The sequence below is a fragment of the Rhagoletis zephyria genome, unplaced genomic scaffold, assembly GCF_001687245.7.
Source record: "Rhagoletis zephyria isolate East Lansing unplaced genomic scaffold, Rhagoletis_zephyria_1.1 Rzeph_scaffold_05109, whole genome shotgun sequence".
NCBI classification, from domain to species: domain Eukaryota; kingdom Metazoa; phylum Arthropoda; class Insecta; order Diptera; family Tephritidae; genus Rhagoletis; species Rhagoletis zephyria.
In genome coordinates, this window is record NW_016162192.1 from 1 (window position 1) to 15,958 (window position 15,958).

At 34.3% G+C, this 15,958-nt stretch overlaps 2 protein-coding genes and 1 non-coding gene across 5 annotated transcripts; 2 read left to right on the plus strand and 1 right to left on the minus strand.

Annotated features, from left to right (window-relative positions):
• Nucleotides 1–170: 170 nt before the first annotated feature.
• Nucleotides 171–243, minus strand: TRNAR-UCU (transfer RNA arginine (anticodon UCU)). The gene has a single exon. It is a non-coding gene; the product is annotated as a tRNA-Arg (tRNA).
• A 1,430-nt stretch (nt 244–1,673) lies between these two features.
• On the plus strand, nt 1,674–2,578 carry LOC108371617 (protein late bloomer-like; the record flags this gene model as incomplete). Its single annotated transcript, XM_017627205.1, has 3 exons — nt 1,674–1,841; nt 1,944–2,141; nt 2,212–2,578. Coding segments are annotated over 3 exons (444 nt in total), but the record flags the coding sequence as incomplete, so codon positions are not given.
• A 6,184-nt stretch (nt 2,579–8,762) lies between these two features.
• On the plus strand, nt 8,763–13,295 carry Tsp42Ei (Tetraspanin 42Ei). 3 transcript variants are annotated; one of them, XM_017627206.1, is made up of 7 exons: nt 8,763–8,847; nt 8,921–9,022; nt 9,090–9,269; nt 12,088–12,270; nt 12,350–12,514; nt 12,634–12,831; nt 12,930–13,295. In XM_017627206.1, the coding sequence occupies exons 3-7, from the start codon at nt 9,210–9,212 to the stop codon at nt 13,005–13,007; spliced, it is 684 nt and encodes a 227-aa protein (XP_017482695.1). In that variant the 5' UTR covers nt 8,763–8,847; nt 8,921–9,022; nt 9,090–9,209; the 3' UTR covers nt 13,008–13,295. The 3 variants fall into 3 exon arrangements, with proteins under 3 accessions (XP_017482695.1, XP_017482696.1, XP_017482697.1); XM_017627207.1 differs by having other exon boundaries at nt 8,773–8,847; nt 8,984–9,022; XM_017627208.1 differs by having other exon boundaries at nt 8,805–8,822; nt 8,984–9,022.
• Nucleotides 13,296–15,958: the final 2,663 nt, after the last annotated feature.

The window sequence follows — 15,958 nt, forward strand, 5'->3', positions numbered from 1 at the left end:
ATGCAGCTCACGTAAATCTTAATAATTTCAAATATATTAAATTTTATAATTCAGATGTAAAAACAGTACCGATTCTTTTTGGCATTTTTGTCTCATTTGTGAGAGCAATATATTTGTCTTTCGAAAATATCTAAGCAAAAACCAAAAAAAAAAACAAACTAATTCAACTTGAGCCCTTGCGGGGATCGAACCCGCGACCTTTGGATTAGAAGTCCAATGTGCTATCCACTGCACCAAAGGGCCGCTTAATAATCGGTTAAATATTCTATATGAAAAAGGCGAAACATTACAAACAAACGAAATTTTAAATTATTTATAGATATTTCTTTTAATCTTTGTAAATGCATAATGCATCAATATTTGCTATACGAAATACTATTTAAACAAGTGTTACAGCGTGCTCCAAAAAATATGAAAGCATGAAACGTTAAAAGCGCGCTAGCTTGACAATGCAGATTATATTCAACGGGAAAAATTAAACGAAATAAAGGTCGCCGACCAGTATAACTCAATTATTTTTGTGGTTTCTCTTAAACCATAATAGTTGTGTATCAGTAGAAACATTTTTCGATTTGACACCCAATAAAATTGTTGAATACCAGTCACCTGATCGCTTAAACGGCCGAAGAAGATGTAGGCCATCGAAGTTTAACGCAGTCTCCAAATGGCGGGCAATTCGAATAAGACCAAAAAAGGGCCAGAATCAGCGACTACATACAAATATCATTACCAAATATATTCATCAACATGGTGAAAGTGGGTTGGCATATTTTCAACCATGAATGCATTTTTTATTATCTTTTTTCGTTTGTTCGAATTAATGCATAAAAAAATAAACTATGAAACTACAAAATAATTTTTGATAAAAAAAAAATTAAATTTAAACTATACATACATTTAAGTCTATTAAAAATTGGACATAAATTTATGGACATGAAAAAAAGTACATATTATTTGGCGATTCAAAAAAACAGGACCTAAATTTTCGATTTTTAAAAACTGAACACAAAGTTTTCGTAATGTAAAAAATTTACATAAATTCTTTTGATGATAATTTCTTCATCTCTTATTGTTCTTAGATTTTTGTAACAGTTGTGGTTAATTAAAAACAAAAATCTTTGTTTATTTGAAAATGGGACGTGCGTACATTAGACTGGGTCCAAAAAAAAAAAAGTTGTAGAAGTCCAGTATTTGAAGCTTATGTTGAAAGGATTTCGACACCATATAAAGGTTTTTGTTGGTCCTTTTAAAAACCGCCAAAAATTGTTTTTTATAAATTAGTTATTTGAAAAGCGACATATCATTATTTCAGTCATGAGGAGCTGTATATTTCCTTCTAATAACCTTTCGAGCTCTGAAGTCTTTTCACATAGTTGGGTCACTTGACCCGAGTCGTTCCCCCTAAGATATGTTTTTACTTGATCAATCTCAGGAGCTTTAGAATTCATTAAAAGTGTGGCAAAAAATTTGGTGTCCGGTATGAAAAAGAATGCCCCTTATACTCGTTTCACTGAATGATTATTAATTTTAGTTATACATATCTCTGTACGTACTCGTATTTTAATTTATTTCGAAAAAATAGTAATTTAAACTTAGTAAAGAAAGCATAACAAAATAATCCAATAATTATTTTCTTACTTAAATTGACCATTCACTCATCTTTTTGTTTCTAGTATGCTGTGATTTTAGTTATTCTACTGGTAATACAAATATTCCTTGTAAGCATCAGTTATACTGCGGCTAGTGGAAGTCTCTCAAGTGGGCTGCAACGAGGATTCGACGAACTTTGGGATAAAGGTTACACAAACATCAATACAACGCTATCCTTCTATGAAGAGTGGGTAAGATTTGATAACAAAAAATAATAAACAAACAGATTTTTGAAAATATTGCTTTACCAAAAATTATTCCACTATTTTTTTCCTTTCACTATTTACTATTAGCTTCACTGTTGTGGAAAAAATAGCGCCAATGACTACTTTCAAATGGATAAAGTTCCGCCGGCGAGCTGCTGTCGCTATCAGGATTGCAGGAATGTACTAAATCTCTATGTGGAAGGTTGTGAGCAGAAATTTGGCGAATACGTGCGTGAGAAGACGAATAGTTTCAATATAGTCAGCTGGTGTTTGATACTGACGGAGGTAAATAGTAATTAAATTAAAATGAAATTAAATAAATAATTATGTATTTTAATAATTTTACTGATTGCAGTTTATTGGCTCTGTATTTGCTTGCATTTTGGTTGATAGCATCAGAAATTATCGCGATCGCATACGTTTTTATAATTGAAATGGCAACAATTGAATTCCTCTCTTCAAAAAATGCACATACATACCTCGTTCCTTCACACAGCATAGTATTGTTAATCTAATGATCGAAAATCCGAAAAAATTGTTGACTCAATACGTTAATTATAATAATTAGTAAAATATCTATTGTATTTTTAGTTTATTATTTAACTGAAGTTACATTATTGTTTTAAACTTAGCTAAAATTTTATATAAATAATTGTTGTTTAGTTGTAAGTTACTAAATTGTATGTTAACCTCGAAGAAAAATAAACCTAAATTCAATTATGTAGATTTTCCTTAATTTTATTGACAAATATATCGAGCCCAAACCTCCGAAAAGACGTAAGCGACATTTATTTTTTTTTTTTATACAGAAATCTTTCTAGATCATCAAGGTGCATTTCTGCATCAAAATAAAATTTTAAAAAATTTCGCTTTCGCCTTTTTGACGGTTAGAGCTCGATATGTATGTATTTAAGATTTACTGAAAGTATTCCGTGACGTATACGTAACATTTAATTATCGTCATATGTATGACTAGTTGACCCGTCGCGCTTCGGTACACCCTAAAAATTTCAAGATGTAATCCTAGCTCAATGTATGGAAAAATATCTTGAAGTCAGAGATATATATGTACGTACATATGTATGTATGTATGTATATTGCAAGTCTTATGAATAGGCGATATTTTTGCTGGTTCATCTGGTGCGTAAAATAAAAAATCGATTGCTTGTCAACCCGTGAATATGCAAAACATATCTAATAGTCAAGCGTAAATTATTCCCTAACAGAAGTCAATATTCTCCTCAAAAGCTCTGATCAACACATTTTTCTAACAAAGAAACGGCAAACTCAGGTCGATGGTACTCATCTAGACTAACAAAGCCAAAAACGGATTCGCAAAGCTAGTTCTCCTTTAAAGGATATTGATTTCCTCCAAGCTATTTGTGTTTTGCATGGGGGTGTTTGAAAGTTTGGAAAGCCGCTTGAGGGTAATTTGAGCAAAAATCGAAACTATTGCGTTTGTGTCTGGTAAAATCGCCTCATTCCCAACGGAATTTTCACCGAGTGAAGAATAATGGAACAAAACCACACTTTTTTACACTGAAGAAAATAGAAATTTTTTGCTTTGTGTATAGCGAAATTGGAAAAGTAAGTTTGAAGTATGTTTGACAAGCCGCTTGCGTGGTGTAGTTTGCTCTTTAGTAGTGAATTTTTAGCAAAATAATACTCAATTATTCGAAAACGCCTCCATTATTAGGACATGTACTATATGCAAGTTAAACAGGTTATGAGCACCTTGGTGCTTGGCTTACTATTGGCTTGGGTACTATTTTGGCGGCCATTCTTCCTGATGTTTCGGTTCATAGTTCTTGATTTTGTTTATTTTGAAGGGTTCGCGTGTTCAAGAAATTGGAATAGAAAAATACACTATAAGAGATCAACTTTAAGCGGCTGTAGCTTTTAAGAACGAGCTAACTTTTCAAAAAGCTCCTAAGGTTTTGTTACGATATTCCAGTACTATCAATTTGTACTGATCGCTTCCCCTGTTAGATTCCTTGATCCCAAAGTTGTTTGCGAAGTGTAACCTTTTCAATTACTTAATGTTGTATCGGGATGTATAAGGAAGTCCGAGTGTTGAGTGTCAACTTAAGGGAGAGAGGAGTTGCGGGAGTCAGTACATACAAAGCAAGGTATACGATTTACGAATATACACCTGGAATGTCCGGACCCTCCGAAGAGGAAGGAGCCTCTATCTAATTGCTAGGTATCACTAACAAATATCAGGCTAATATGTGGAATGCCGGAGAATGGCAGCAAAAATCTGAGACTCCCACATATCCATAAGTGAACGAATTGCCGAAATCCGAATAAAGGCTAAATTTAACAACGTCAGACTAATCTGTGTGCACGCCCCAAACTAAGAGAAGAACATTGAGACCAAGGATCGTGTCTATGAACGCCTAGGAGAAGCATATAAACGCTGGCCCATAATATACGGAAAATATGCTTGACCGTTATTAACGTGCACTTTATCTGAGGAGCGAACATCCTCGGATCACTACCCTGTTGCTGCTAAGATCCATATTCGCCTCTGTGCAATGAAGAACGTGCGCCAGGTAGCCCGATGAAAGTTCGATGTCGTAAAGCTGTAGCCCCAAAGACAACTGAGTAATTTCGCAATCGACTCACAATACTGGTTAAACAATGAATTCCTCACCGCCTGGACATAAAGGGACAAGGGTTTACATCTCTCAATACTTGGTATCGCAGCGGGGGGGTTGTTGGTTATAACCAACCTCGCAGAAATAGCTGATACGACGAAGAACCTGAACAAATGTAAAGTGACGAACTCACGTCCCTCCACTTGACCAAGACGAAGTGGCTGCAAAAATCTGATAGGACACATTCACCAGCTGTTAGATAGAATTTGATCTGACCGAAGACCGTAATCTGAGAGTACCTTGTCTAATCCGCCAATTATCGCGGAATAAGCCTTCTTGATATTGAGTAAACGGTCCTGTTGACGGTACTGTGTGAAAGCCTGAACCAATTGTTTGAGGCTTGTTAGTGTGGCTTCATATCTGATAAGTCCATCATTGACTATATTTTGTCAACACATAAGGTACTGGAGAAGACACTAGATTAGTAAATCGACACTGAATATCTTTTTGTCGATTTCTAAGCCGCTTTTTATATCACGGAGAGAAAGTTGCCTGTACGACACCATGTCTAAATTTAAGATTCCCGCAAAACTAATGTGACTATATTCGGTAAAATTGAGCTTCGTTCAAATTGGGAAGGACCTCTCCGCGCCGTTTGAGGCTAAAGGAGTTTTTAGACAAGACGATTCACTCTCTTGCGAACGTTGGAAAGCGTAATAAGATCTGCAAAAGAACAATACTGCTGGCGTATGAAGATGATATCGTTATCGAAGGCCTGAAATTTAGGGACGTAAGCACAGCATTTTCCAGCTTAGACAAATAAGTTAAAGAGGTTGGTTTAGTAGTGTGCGGGGTTAAGGAAAAGAAAACCTGGCAACACATAAAGATTAAAGCATTTTGAGACGTACGTCACTATTGGTAGTTAAAGCTTGAGATAGAGAAACGTATAGTGACAAAGATACACAGACAAAAATTAATATAAGTATAAAGGTTAAGATATGTGATGTCATGATATGTTGCTCACCTCTTTACCGCAAGGGTTGACCTTCAGATGAAGAAGATAATAAAGGCAAAGGTAAGTATAAAATTAAGGATAAAGATAAAAATAAAGGTACAGAACAGGATTGAAACAAAAACAGAGATAGATAGAAGTATAAAAATAAAGATAAAGGACAGAGAAGAATATATGAAAGTCACCTCACTTTCTCTCAACTTCCGTAACCTTATTTCAACTTAGCCACCTAAATTTACCTAAACTCACCTCATCTGAAATAACCTCACCTCAACTCACCTTTATTGACCTTACATCAACCCACCTCCTCTCACCTCAACTCGCTTTAATCCACTTCAACTCACCCTAACATATCTAAACTCACCTAAATTCACCTCATCTTAACAAACTTTATCTCAACTCAACCCACCTTGCCTCAACTCACATTTGTATTGGTAGAATTTCAACCGCTGAGCGAATAATATGACGTACGTACTACTTTTATATATACATACTTACGTATGTATGTATGTAAATTGTCACCTGAATACGAGAATATTTACTTCTGTAATTACATCACAATGTCGAATTAAAAAAGAAAAGTTAAAATTATCATGAAGAGTGATTCATTCACGGAGACTGCAGGCTAGAAAATCACGTCATAATAACATAAACCAGCTGTGTCTAGAAAAATAAACTAAAAGGTTTTAAAAACTGGCCCTGAAAATCAACCTGTTCGTGAGTTGAATGAAAGCGAAAAACATGAAAATACAGTCCCACGCAAAAAGTCAAAAAAAAAAAAGAATGGAAACGTAAACTAAAAATTTTAACGCAATAAGCCNTACGTCATAATAACATAAACCAGCTGTGTCTAGAAAAATAAACTAAAAGGTTTTAAAAACTGGCCATGAAAATCAACCTGTTCGTGAGTTGAATGAAAGCGAAAAACATGAAAATGCAGTCCCACGCAAAAAGTAAAAAAAAAAGAATGGAAACGTAAACTAAAAATTTTAACGCAATAAGCCGTACATCTCAAAACGTCGAAGATGAACTGGAAATGCTAATCAAAATAAAAAAAAAAAACAAAATTAAATGAAAACAGGTTGGAGAAAATTTTTAAAAGTACAATAGCGGGAGAAACAGTGACAAAATTTTATTTTATCTCTGCTAAATACACATGTTGGTATGTATTATTATATAGCACATATATATACATGTGAATGTACACACACTGGTGGTTAGCTAATAAAGTTAAGTGACACATATTGACCAGTTCTGGTAATTTTTCGTTTGTTTATTTGATGTTTATATTTTTTTTTTATAAATGTCTGGCATATTATATAACCAGTACCAGATTAATTCATATTTCAAACTTTTTACAAAGGTTTAACAATCACACTCAAAAATTTTAAACTTTTTATTAAAATTTTTTTGAAAAATTTTTGGGTATGCAGTTTTATAGCCCATTAAATATTTAACCGACTTCACCAAAAGGAGAAGGTTATCAATTTCTTAAAATTTTTTTTTATATATGTTACCGCATAACTTTTGACCATCTTAACCGATTTCTATAACGGAAAAGGGTTACCTCACAGGTGGACCCATACTAATTTGGTTTATATCCAATCATTGACTCATGAAGAAATTAACGATAATCTTAAATTTGTATACGAGAATTGAAGTCGGTTTTGTTTTTTTGCTTAAAAATTACTTGTTTTAGGTTAAAGTGCAAATTTTAAAACGCTTGAAAATTCCGTTGACATTTAATATTTTTTTTTGCTGACGGTGCTAGGCATTTTCCTTCAAATAAAAGTAATTTTCGAGCAAGGCGCATTCATATAAGGTGGTAGCAATTGCATATAAGTAAAAGTCCCGTGTATTTTGTTATTGCTTAAAGTTTGTTTAATTTGTATAAATTTTGTACGAAGTTTGAAATGTGGATTTATGTGGTGCTGGTTATGTAATGTGCTAAACTTTTATAAACAAAAATTAAAAAACATTAAATAGNCTTATGTGGTGCTGATTATGTAATGTGCTAAACTTTTATAAACAAAAATTAAAAAACATTAAATAGACAGAAGAAAAATAACCAAAACTTATCAAAATGTTACTTGACTTAATCAGCTGACCACAAGGGTATGTACATAGTATGAAGGTGTGGTTGTTTTGGTTTTATTAGTTCGTAACAAAAATCAAAACAATACTAAAAGCCGCTAATAATATCGAATAAGAACATGTAAGTAGGTGCGGTGGGTTAGCGGTGTTGCGGGATAGCGGTGACGCTGACGCTACAGCTAGCGGTTGCTGCTGGTGGAGAATAAAATCGGCTAATAGCAAAAAGCCACAAATCCACAAATCAGCTAGCAAACAACAGCTAACAGATGAGAAGAAGCGGCGTAAACGAAGCGAATGACAGCAGCGCCAACAAAATCTCAATACATATAATAATTGTGACCAACAACAAAAGCAATCAGCGAACAGATGAGCGGTAAAAAGTGACTTGCACACGTTGAGCGAGAATGCGATCAAGTCAACCTCACCGCGCGCCCTAAACGCTTCATCCCAACCAGCCAGTCATACGTAGTCCAAGTACAACAACTCATTCAGCTACAACGATCCACCCCACCAAGTGAATGTGAGGCCCACACAACTAACTAAAAACATACATTCATCCATACATACAAACGAATGCATAAGCGTTTCAAAATAAAAATATTGTTGAAGTATAAAATATATACATATATATTTATTGTAGAAAATGTATATGGTAAATACATATGTATGTATATATTTAGATATGTGGATATGTGGGTTTTTGTATAATATCGAATGCAATGTTTTTCAGTCAGTTTACGAACGCAAGCTGAGACCGGCGCAGCGATTGTTGCGAGTGGAGTGGGGTTCATAAGAAGTGTATGTTTTTTTAAAGCGTTTAAAGGCTGTAAAAAATTTTGCTTAACTTTTTTTTAAGCTTTTTATATAATAAATTATAAGTAAAAATTACTCATAGNACGCCCTAAACGCTTCATCCCAACCAGCCAGTCCAAGTACAACAACTCATTCAGCTACAACGATCTACCCCACCAAGTGAATGTGAGGCCCACACAACTAACTAAAAACATACATTCATCCATACATACATACAAACGAATGCATAAGCATTTCAAAATAAAAATATTGTTGAAGTATAAAATATACATATATTTATTGTAGAAAATGTATATGGTAAATACATATGTATATATGTATATATTTAGATATGTGGATATGTGGGTTTTTGTATAATTTCGAATGCAATGTTTTTCAGTCAGTTTACGAACGCAAGCTAAGACCGGCGCAGCGATTGTGGCGAGTGGAGTAGGGTTCATAAGAAGTGTATGTTTTTTTAAAGCGTTTAAAGGTTGTAAAAAATTTTGCTTAACTTTTTTTTTAAGCTTTTTATATAATAAATTATAAGTAAAAATTACTCATAGAAAGTCGTTACACGAACATATGTATTTCGAAACGTGTAAAAATATTTGAATTTCATTGCTTAGTGAATTGATGTGCTAACATTCTGAAAATCACTGCACCATGTGAGTGGTCTCGCCATTTTTGTAAGCAATCAAACAAAATTTACTTAAAATATAACTACGTCTCTAGATTTAAAGCTTAAAATTTGGATCACAACGATTACATCAGCAATTGTATGGAAAGAAATCACACATTTTCAGCCAAGAAGAAAGCGTACTGTTGAAAACAATTTGCACTTTCGATTGAAACATGGGTCTAGGCAAAGCTACCTCGAAGCATTTGTTGTTGCTGTTAAATTTCATATTTACGGTGAGTAACTGACAAAAGTAGGTATTGAATTTAAGAAACTTTTAGAATGTTAATTGCATTTCCGTTCAAATTCTATATTTACACACATACATCTACATAAAGAAAAATGAATATGGGGGGGTCTCTATTAGAGCAACAGAAGCCAGATTAACAATTTTTAGAATTTTTGTCTGGATGTGTGAAATATTTTTGTGGAAGGCTGCCAGCTGTTTGAAAATATTAATTTAATTTAATTAATAAGATAAATTAAATATTGCAATATTTTCCTGGAGGATTGCCACTTGTTGGATAATTTCATTTTGATTTAATTGATAAGAGAAATTGAATATTGCAATATGGGTATCAAACTAAAGAGAATTAAGAAAGTTTACTGTCGAAAATATTTTTGTAGCGGGTTGCCACCTATTTGAAAGATTTTATTCAGCTAAAGTACTGAATTAAGAAAGTGCACGATATGTAGAATCGAGTTATAAGAATATAGGTTAAATTTCTAGGATTAAATACCTTCGAAAATATATTAACTAACACCCTTATTCATAAAAAATAAAGTATATTTCATAAATCGAAGATTTGTTTGAAGATCTCACTTCATAAAGCAGTGCACGGACTTTACCACTTTATTAGTAGATCTACCAACTCTTTAGCTATATTATATTTTCTACCATTTGTTATAAACAAAGGCTAAAATTCTATCAATACTTTGCCGAAAGAAAGAAAACAACAACAGGTTTAACACAGAAGAGAAGAAACACACAGAGAAGAAACAGATTTAAATGAACATACATATTTTGTCATCGAACACGCCTTAAATAAAATTTTAAAATTTAACTTTGACTGAGAATAATTGTTTGAGTCTCCCTGCTATTAAATTAATACAGGTCCCGAATTAGGGCATCCGAGATCGAATTTTATACGAAATTTCTTTCTGAACCTTTCGGCAAGAGTACAAAAACAAAAATTACACGAAAAAAATTTACGCACAATGCCAGTAATAAATACAACAAATACGTATATCATTGCCCATCGCTATTAATTTATTTACCTATCAAATAATTTGAATTTACTTTTTAAACAGGAGGCTACTCTCTACAAACACCTAAAATATTTCTAAGATTTTCTTAGAATCTTTCGCTTAATATCTATATTTTAGTATTTCATATAACTTGTGAATGGTTTAATTAAATTTGGTTTTTAAAACAGGTGGCAACCCTTTTCAAAATATTTTCAAACTTAAACCTTTCCAAATTTTTTTCCTCTGACACCCTAATTGCTTTAATTTAAATTGAATTTGATTGCGTAAACAAGTGGCAACGCTCCTTCATGTAGTTTAGAAATAAAGCCTTTTAGAAAACATTTCGTTGATACCCGTATTGTAAAAATTCAGTTAGCCAATTAAATAATTTTAATTTGATTTTTTAACATGTGGCAACTCTTTTCGAAAAAAATAAAGCCTCATTGCACATTCACAGGTCAAACCCTTTAATTTGACACCTTAGTTTTGAAAACTGAAGTAACTGTTCAGATATGATGACATTAGCAACCGATCCCAGCCATCCCAACCCTGTCGCTTTGCCTTTGCGATGGAAAGACTAGGTGGAGAAGGACTTCGTTTCACTTGGCATTTGCAACTGGCGTCAATTGGCACAGAAGAGAAACGACTGGGGTGCTATGTTGGACTGGGCCACAGCGACCACCCATAAGAAGACGAAGAAATACTTGTAGATACCCTTGATTGATCTCTTTGGTTCCATTAATAATATAAACTATCGTGGATTTGGCATATGTAGCTAGGTTAGGTTAGGCTAAGTAGGCAACCCCAGAGGGCTTAGTTAGATATTTATTACATTGTCCGTTGTGTTACTACATTGTTAAATATGAACGGTAACTACGTTGAGTTAGGGGAAGCTGGGTACTTAAAACAAAGATCCGCAGGTTCCGAGGGTTCCTCAGGAGTGCGAGCGAATTCTGAGAAACTGAAAAGGAAGTTCTGAAATGATTCCACCTTATCCCCCTAACAGCTGCGGCAGTAGGATTTCTAACGGACCATGCTCTGTCAGTACACTTGTAGGAATCGAGAGTTTGCGCTTGGCTAGTTTAAGAAGCTTCCTTGACCCGACCAGAAGGACTTTATATGTCGGGGTTTTTGGGCAGTACACGCTGAGCCGGCTCTTAGCCCATATCCTCATGAGTAGCCCACAAGTTGGCTCGAGAGTACACTGCCTAGCCACTTCATCAGCTTTACAATTTCCAATGATATCACTTTGTTCCGGGACCCGAATTGCCTTGATTTGGAAATATTCACAGGCGAATGAAAGAGAGGTAAGGAATTCCCCGACCAGTTTCGAGTGCACCATTAGCGATCCCTGCGTCCTGTTTGCGGCTGGGCTATCAGAGTAGCTATTTACACTTCTGGTCAGCAAAATACTGCCAGAAAAAGGCAGGTAGTTCCCTCTTTCCAAGATTTATAAAACATCTGCAACTAGCAGACCAATTGGTGTCCAAATTTAGTCGTATCGAGTGCCCAAGAACTTCCCTATGACGATGAGTACCACGTCGTCCGCTTAGTCAATTACCCGGCATACTTTCCTATCTAACTCCTCCAGAACGTCATTTATCACGATTATCTAGATGAAGAGTGAAAGATCGCCAACCTGCGGAGTGCCCCTGTTTACTTATAAGCTGGACAGATAAAAATATATATCCTCCATATTAATTGTTTTTGCCTAAATTATTTTTAGAATGACCATTATTCATATGCATACATACATATGTACACATCTATATACATTTGTTAACTGTTAACTAAATAACATTTCAGCTCCTCGGCATAGTTCTTATTGCCTTTGGTATTTTTGTGCTGGTCAGCGCTTCCCACAACAACGTCGATCATGGTGAAAATTTAGCTGGTGGACTCATAATTGCATTGGGTGTTGTTATTGTAGTAATTTCGATATTCGGCTGCATAGCTGCGATACACGAGTCACGAACAAAATTAATTGTAGTAAGTAGAAATTTGACATACAAAACATCCTTTTGGAAGACCTGTGATAAATAATACTTTCCCTTTTGTAAATATTTAGTACATCATCAGCTTAGTAGTGTTGATACTGTTACAACTCATTTTGGCCGCCATGGCTTCACAAGGCACCAAGGATGGGCTGTCGGGCAGCGTACACGATGGTTTCGAACAGCTGTGGGAGTATGAATTGAAGGCGCCAGGCGCATTGGCCTACTACGAGGATTGGGTATGAGTTGGATGATTCGATGATGACATTTTTATTAGGCGCACATTCAAAGCAAATCAATCAACATAAAATTACCCGTACTTATTTACTTTGTTTTATGTTTTTTTTTTGCTTTGCAGTTGCACTGCTGTGGTGTCAACAGCACCGACGATTATCACCACATACAACACGACATACCGCGAACGTGTTGCAAGGACCGCAATTGCCAAATTGTCGATAATATTTACAAAGAGGGTTGTCAGGCGAAATTCGAAGAATACCTTTCGGGGAAGATGCTTATGTTCGGCGTGGTCAGTTGGATTTTGATAATTGGCGAGGTGGGTGATAGCAAAAGTTGTAGCTGCATAGAGTAGTTTTGGTAAAAAAAAAAAATATAAGTTAATTCATTTGTGTGCGTGTTTGTGTTCAATTGCAGATTGTTGGCGCCGTTTTGGCTTGGATGTTATACAGCAGCGTGAAGAACGAGAGCAGGCGAAATTTGCGTTGGATGTAAACTTTTCAATAGTGCATAAATACATACATATGAACATATTTACGTATTTAGTAATGTGTCAGTTAAGCACTGATTGCTAAAAATCGTATTCTAATCGCGATTACTCATATAACGAATGTACCTAATAATTTTGTTATTGTTCGAAAAAAAAGTAACAAAAAGTTTTAATACAAATTTTACTAGTCAAATGGAAAATGCTAAAAAATACAAACATACATATGTGCATACATGCGTAACTACAAAATTTCCAGCTTTTATTCAAATATTAAAAACAAGTCCGAGATAAAAAATACAAAAAGCGTACTCATTCCACTGGTGGAACACAATGCTTGAAAAAGTGATAAGTGGATGGGAGTTATAACCTTAGATATAACTTTTAATGGCATATCTGTCAAACGGCTGCAGCTATTTTTAGAATCGACTCTATTTCGACTATGAATACACCCCATTAAATTTTCATATTATACTTTGTTTATATAACGGTTGTTTGTAACAACCTAAAGGAATCGAATTAGATATAGACAAATGTATATATATATATATGCTCAGTATGAAAAGAGAAAGGAATTAAGCCGTGACTGTCTGTCCGTTCGTCCGTCCGTCCGTCCATCCTCCGTCTGCGCACACGACAACTCGAGTAAAAATTGAGATATCTCAACGAAATTTGGTATGTTTAGGTACTTCTTTTTAGCGTAGGACAAATGGTATTGAAAATGGGTGAAATCGGACCGCAACCACGCCCATTTCTCATATAACGGTAGTTTTCAGAAACACTAAAACTGCGATATTTTAGTAACTACTGAAGCTTACTCACTCAAATTTGATATTTGCACTCATGATTAGACGAAAAATAAGAATAATGTAATTTTTTGGAAAACGAGCGTAGCCATGCCCATGTGTATATCTTGGAAACCACTCCATAAATTTCTCCCAAGCTTGTCACAATTGTTGACCTTGGTACAACATAGAAAACGGCTGAAAATTTAAAAAATCGGATAATAACCATGCCCACATCCCATATAACGGTAATTTAGAGAAATACGAAATCTTCGATAAATCAGTAAATATTAAAGCTAATTTATTCAAATTTGATGTTTGCAATAATTCGACGAATTTGTACCAATTTCGGTATGGTTATTGTGCTTGCCACATTAAAACAAAACATTGAAAGTAATTGAAATCTGACTAAACTACGCCCACTTTTCATATAACGGTAAATTTCAGAAATACTTGAAATTTCAATATTTCGTAATTAGAAGACGCTTACTTACACAAAATTGATACTAACAACAATCCTTTGAAAAAAAGGGACACTATTATGGAATTTTGGAAAATAGGCGTGATACCGCCCACATATAGCTGTGTACATAAGTTTATCTATTTGTTTCTAACTGAGAGTTTTATCGAAAATATTTGAAATAGGGGTAAAACCACCCCTGCTTACCACGGTACTTTTCGGAAAGGTGAAACAACTATATTTAATACTTGCGTCGGGTATTAATGTTCGGCTCCGCCCGAACTTTGACTTTTTACTTTTTTTATTGCCATCAAAATTTCAGCTTTTCAATCTGAATCTTTAGAACATTTTTGGGTATGCAAATTTATAGCCCACACAATTTGAGTCCAATGTTTCAACCGGCTAAAAAATCACGTTCATTTTTGAGATTTTTTTAAGGCTGCTTTGGGTTTTTTTTTTTAATATAACGAGTGCAATTTACAAAAACTGGCGTTGATTTTTCGAAATTTGGTTGCTAATTGTCGCCCGCATTTCATTTCATACGGTTCGGTTATAGAAATGCATACCCAAAAAGGTTCTAAAGATTCAGATAAAGAATTTTAAATTTTGATGAAAATTGGTTGAATTTTCTTTAATTTTATATAAAGTTTGAAACTGTGATTTATGTGGTTTTTGGGTAAAGATTGTACGGTATTTTTATAGAAGAAGAACAAAAAAATTTAGCTCGAAAAACATTACGATTATTTAGGAAAAATCAACACATGGTCATTTGTTTGAGTCACTGTATGTTTACGTACATTTGTATCTCATTAAGAGAGCCGGCAAGTAAATACGTACGCTTAGTTTTGATTTAATTTTACTGTGTATACAAATTTTGTAACCGATCGCCCATTGTATATTATTTAAATAGGTGTGTGTGTATGTGTGTATGCATGTTTATTAGGGCGGGTCGAAAATTTAATTTTTCTCAAATCCCTTGGTAATAGTGAAAATATATTGTATCATGAAGTCAACAACAAGCCTGCGAAATATTAGTCTTTCATTTTAATTGTAAGAGCCCGCGCATCGACCGCCAAGTGGCCCACAGCACACTAATCGAATAAGACCAATTCTTGTTAAAAATGCTGGGTTTAGCCAAAAATTTTGGTGCATATTATAAGATAATGAATCCTTTAACGCAAAAGATAAAGTCAAGTATCATTTCGCGCCGCCCTTTATCTTATCGTTAATCTCAAACTCATCTATTTTCAAGAAAATTTTAATTGTTCTCTTGATAATTGCACTGGCCTATAGTCAAAAGATGTAAAGAACAATATTAATATTGCTGGAGTGCATTTAGATCGCTAGTTCCAAATATTCTAATCCTTTTTTAATATTAGCTATAGTTTGCGCTTTTTTGCAAATTTAGGAACAATTTCGGTAGCTCTAATAGAATAGCCATTATTTTCCATCATCGCGGAAAAATTTTGTTTATGCAAATTAGTATGGAAACACTGAACAGGCACAACTTCTAGACACACTAATTGGTTTACTTATGCTTATGCATACAATATAAAAATTACAAATATAAGAAAATGATAAAAAATTTTGTTCAAGATTTTTTTTATTTTAAAATAATTTGTTTAACAAAGCCGCTGGAGCTGACAGCCTGCCAGCTGAGCTATTCAAGTACGGCGGCGAGGAGTTGATAAGGTGCATGCATCAACTCTTGTGC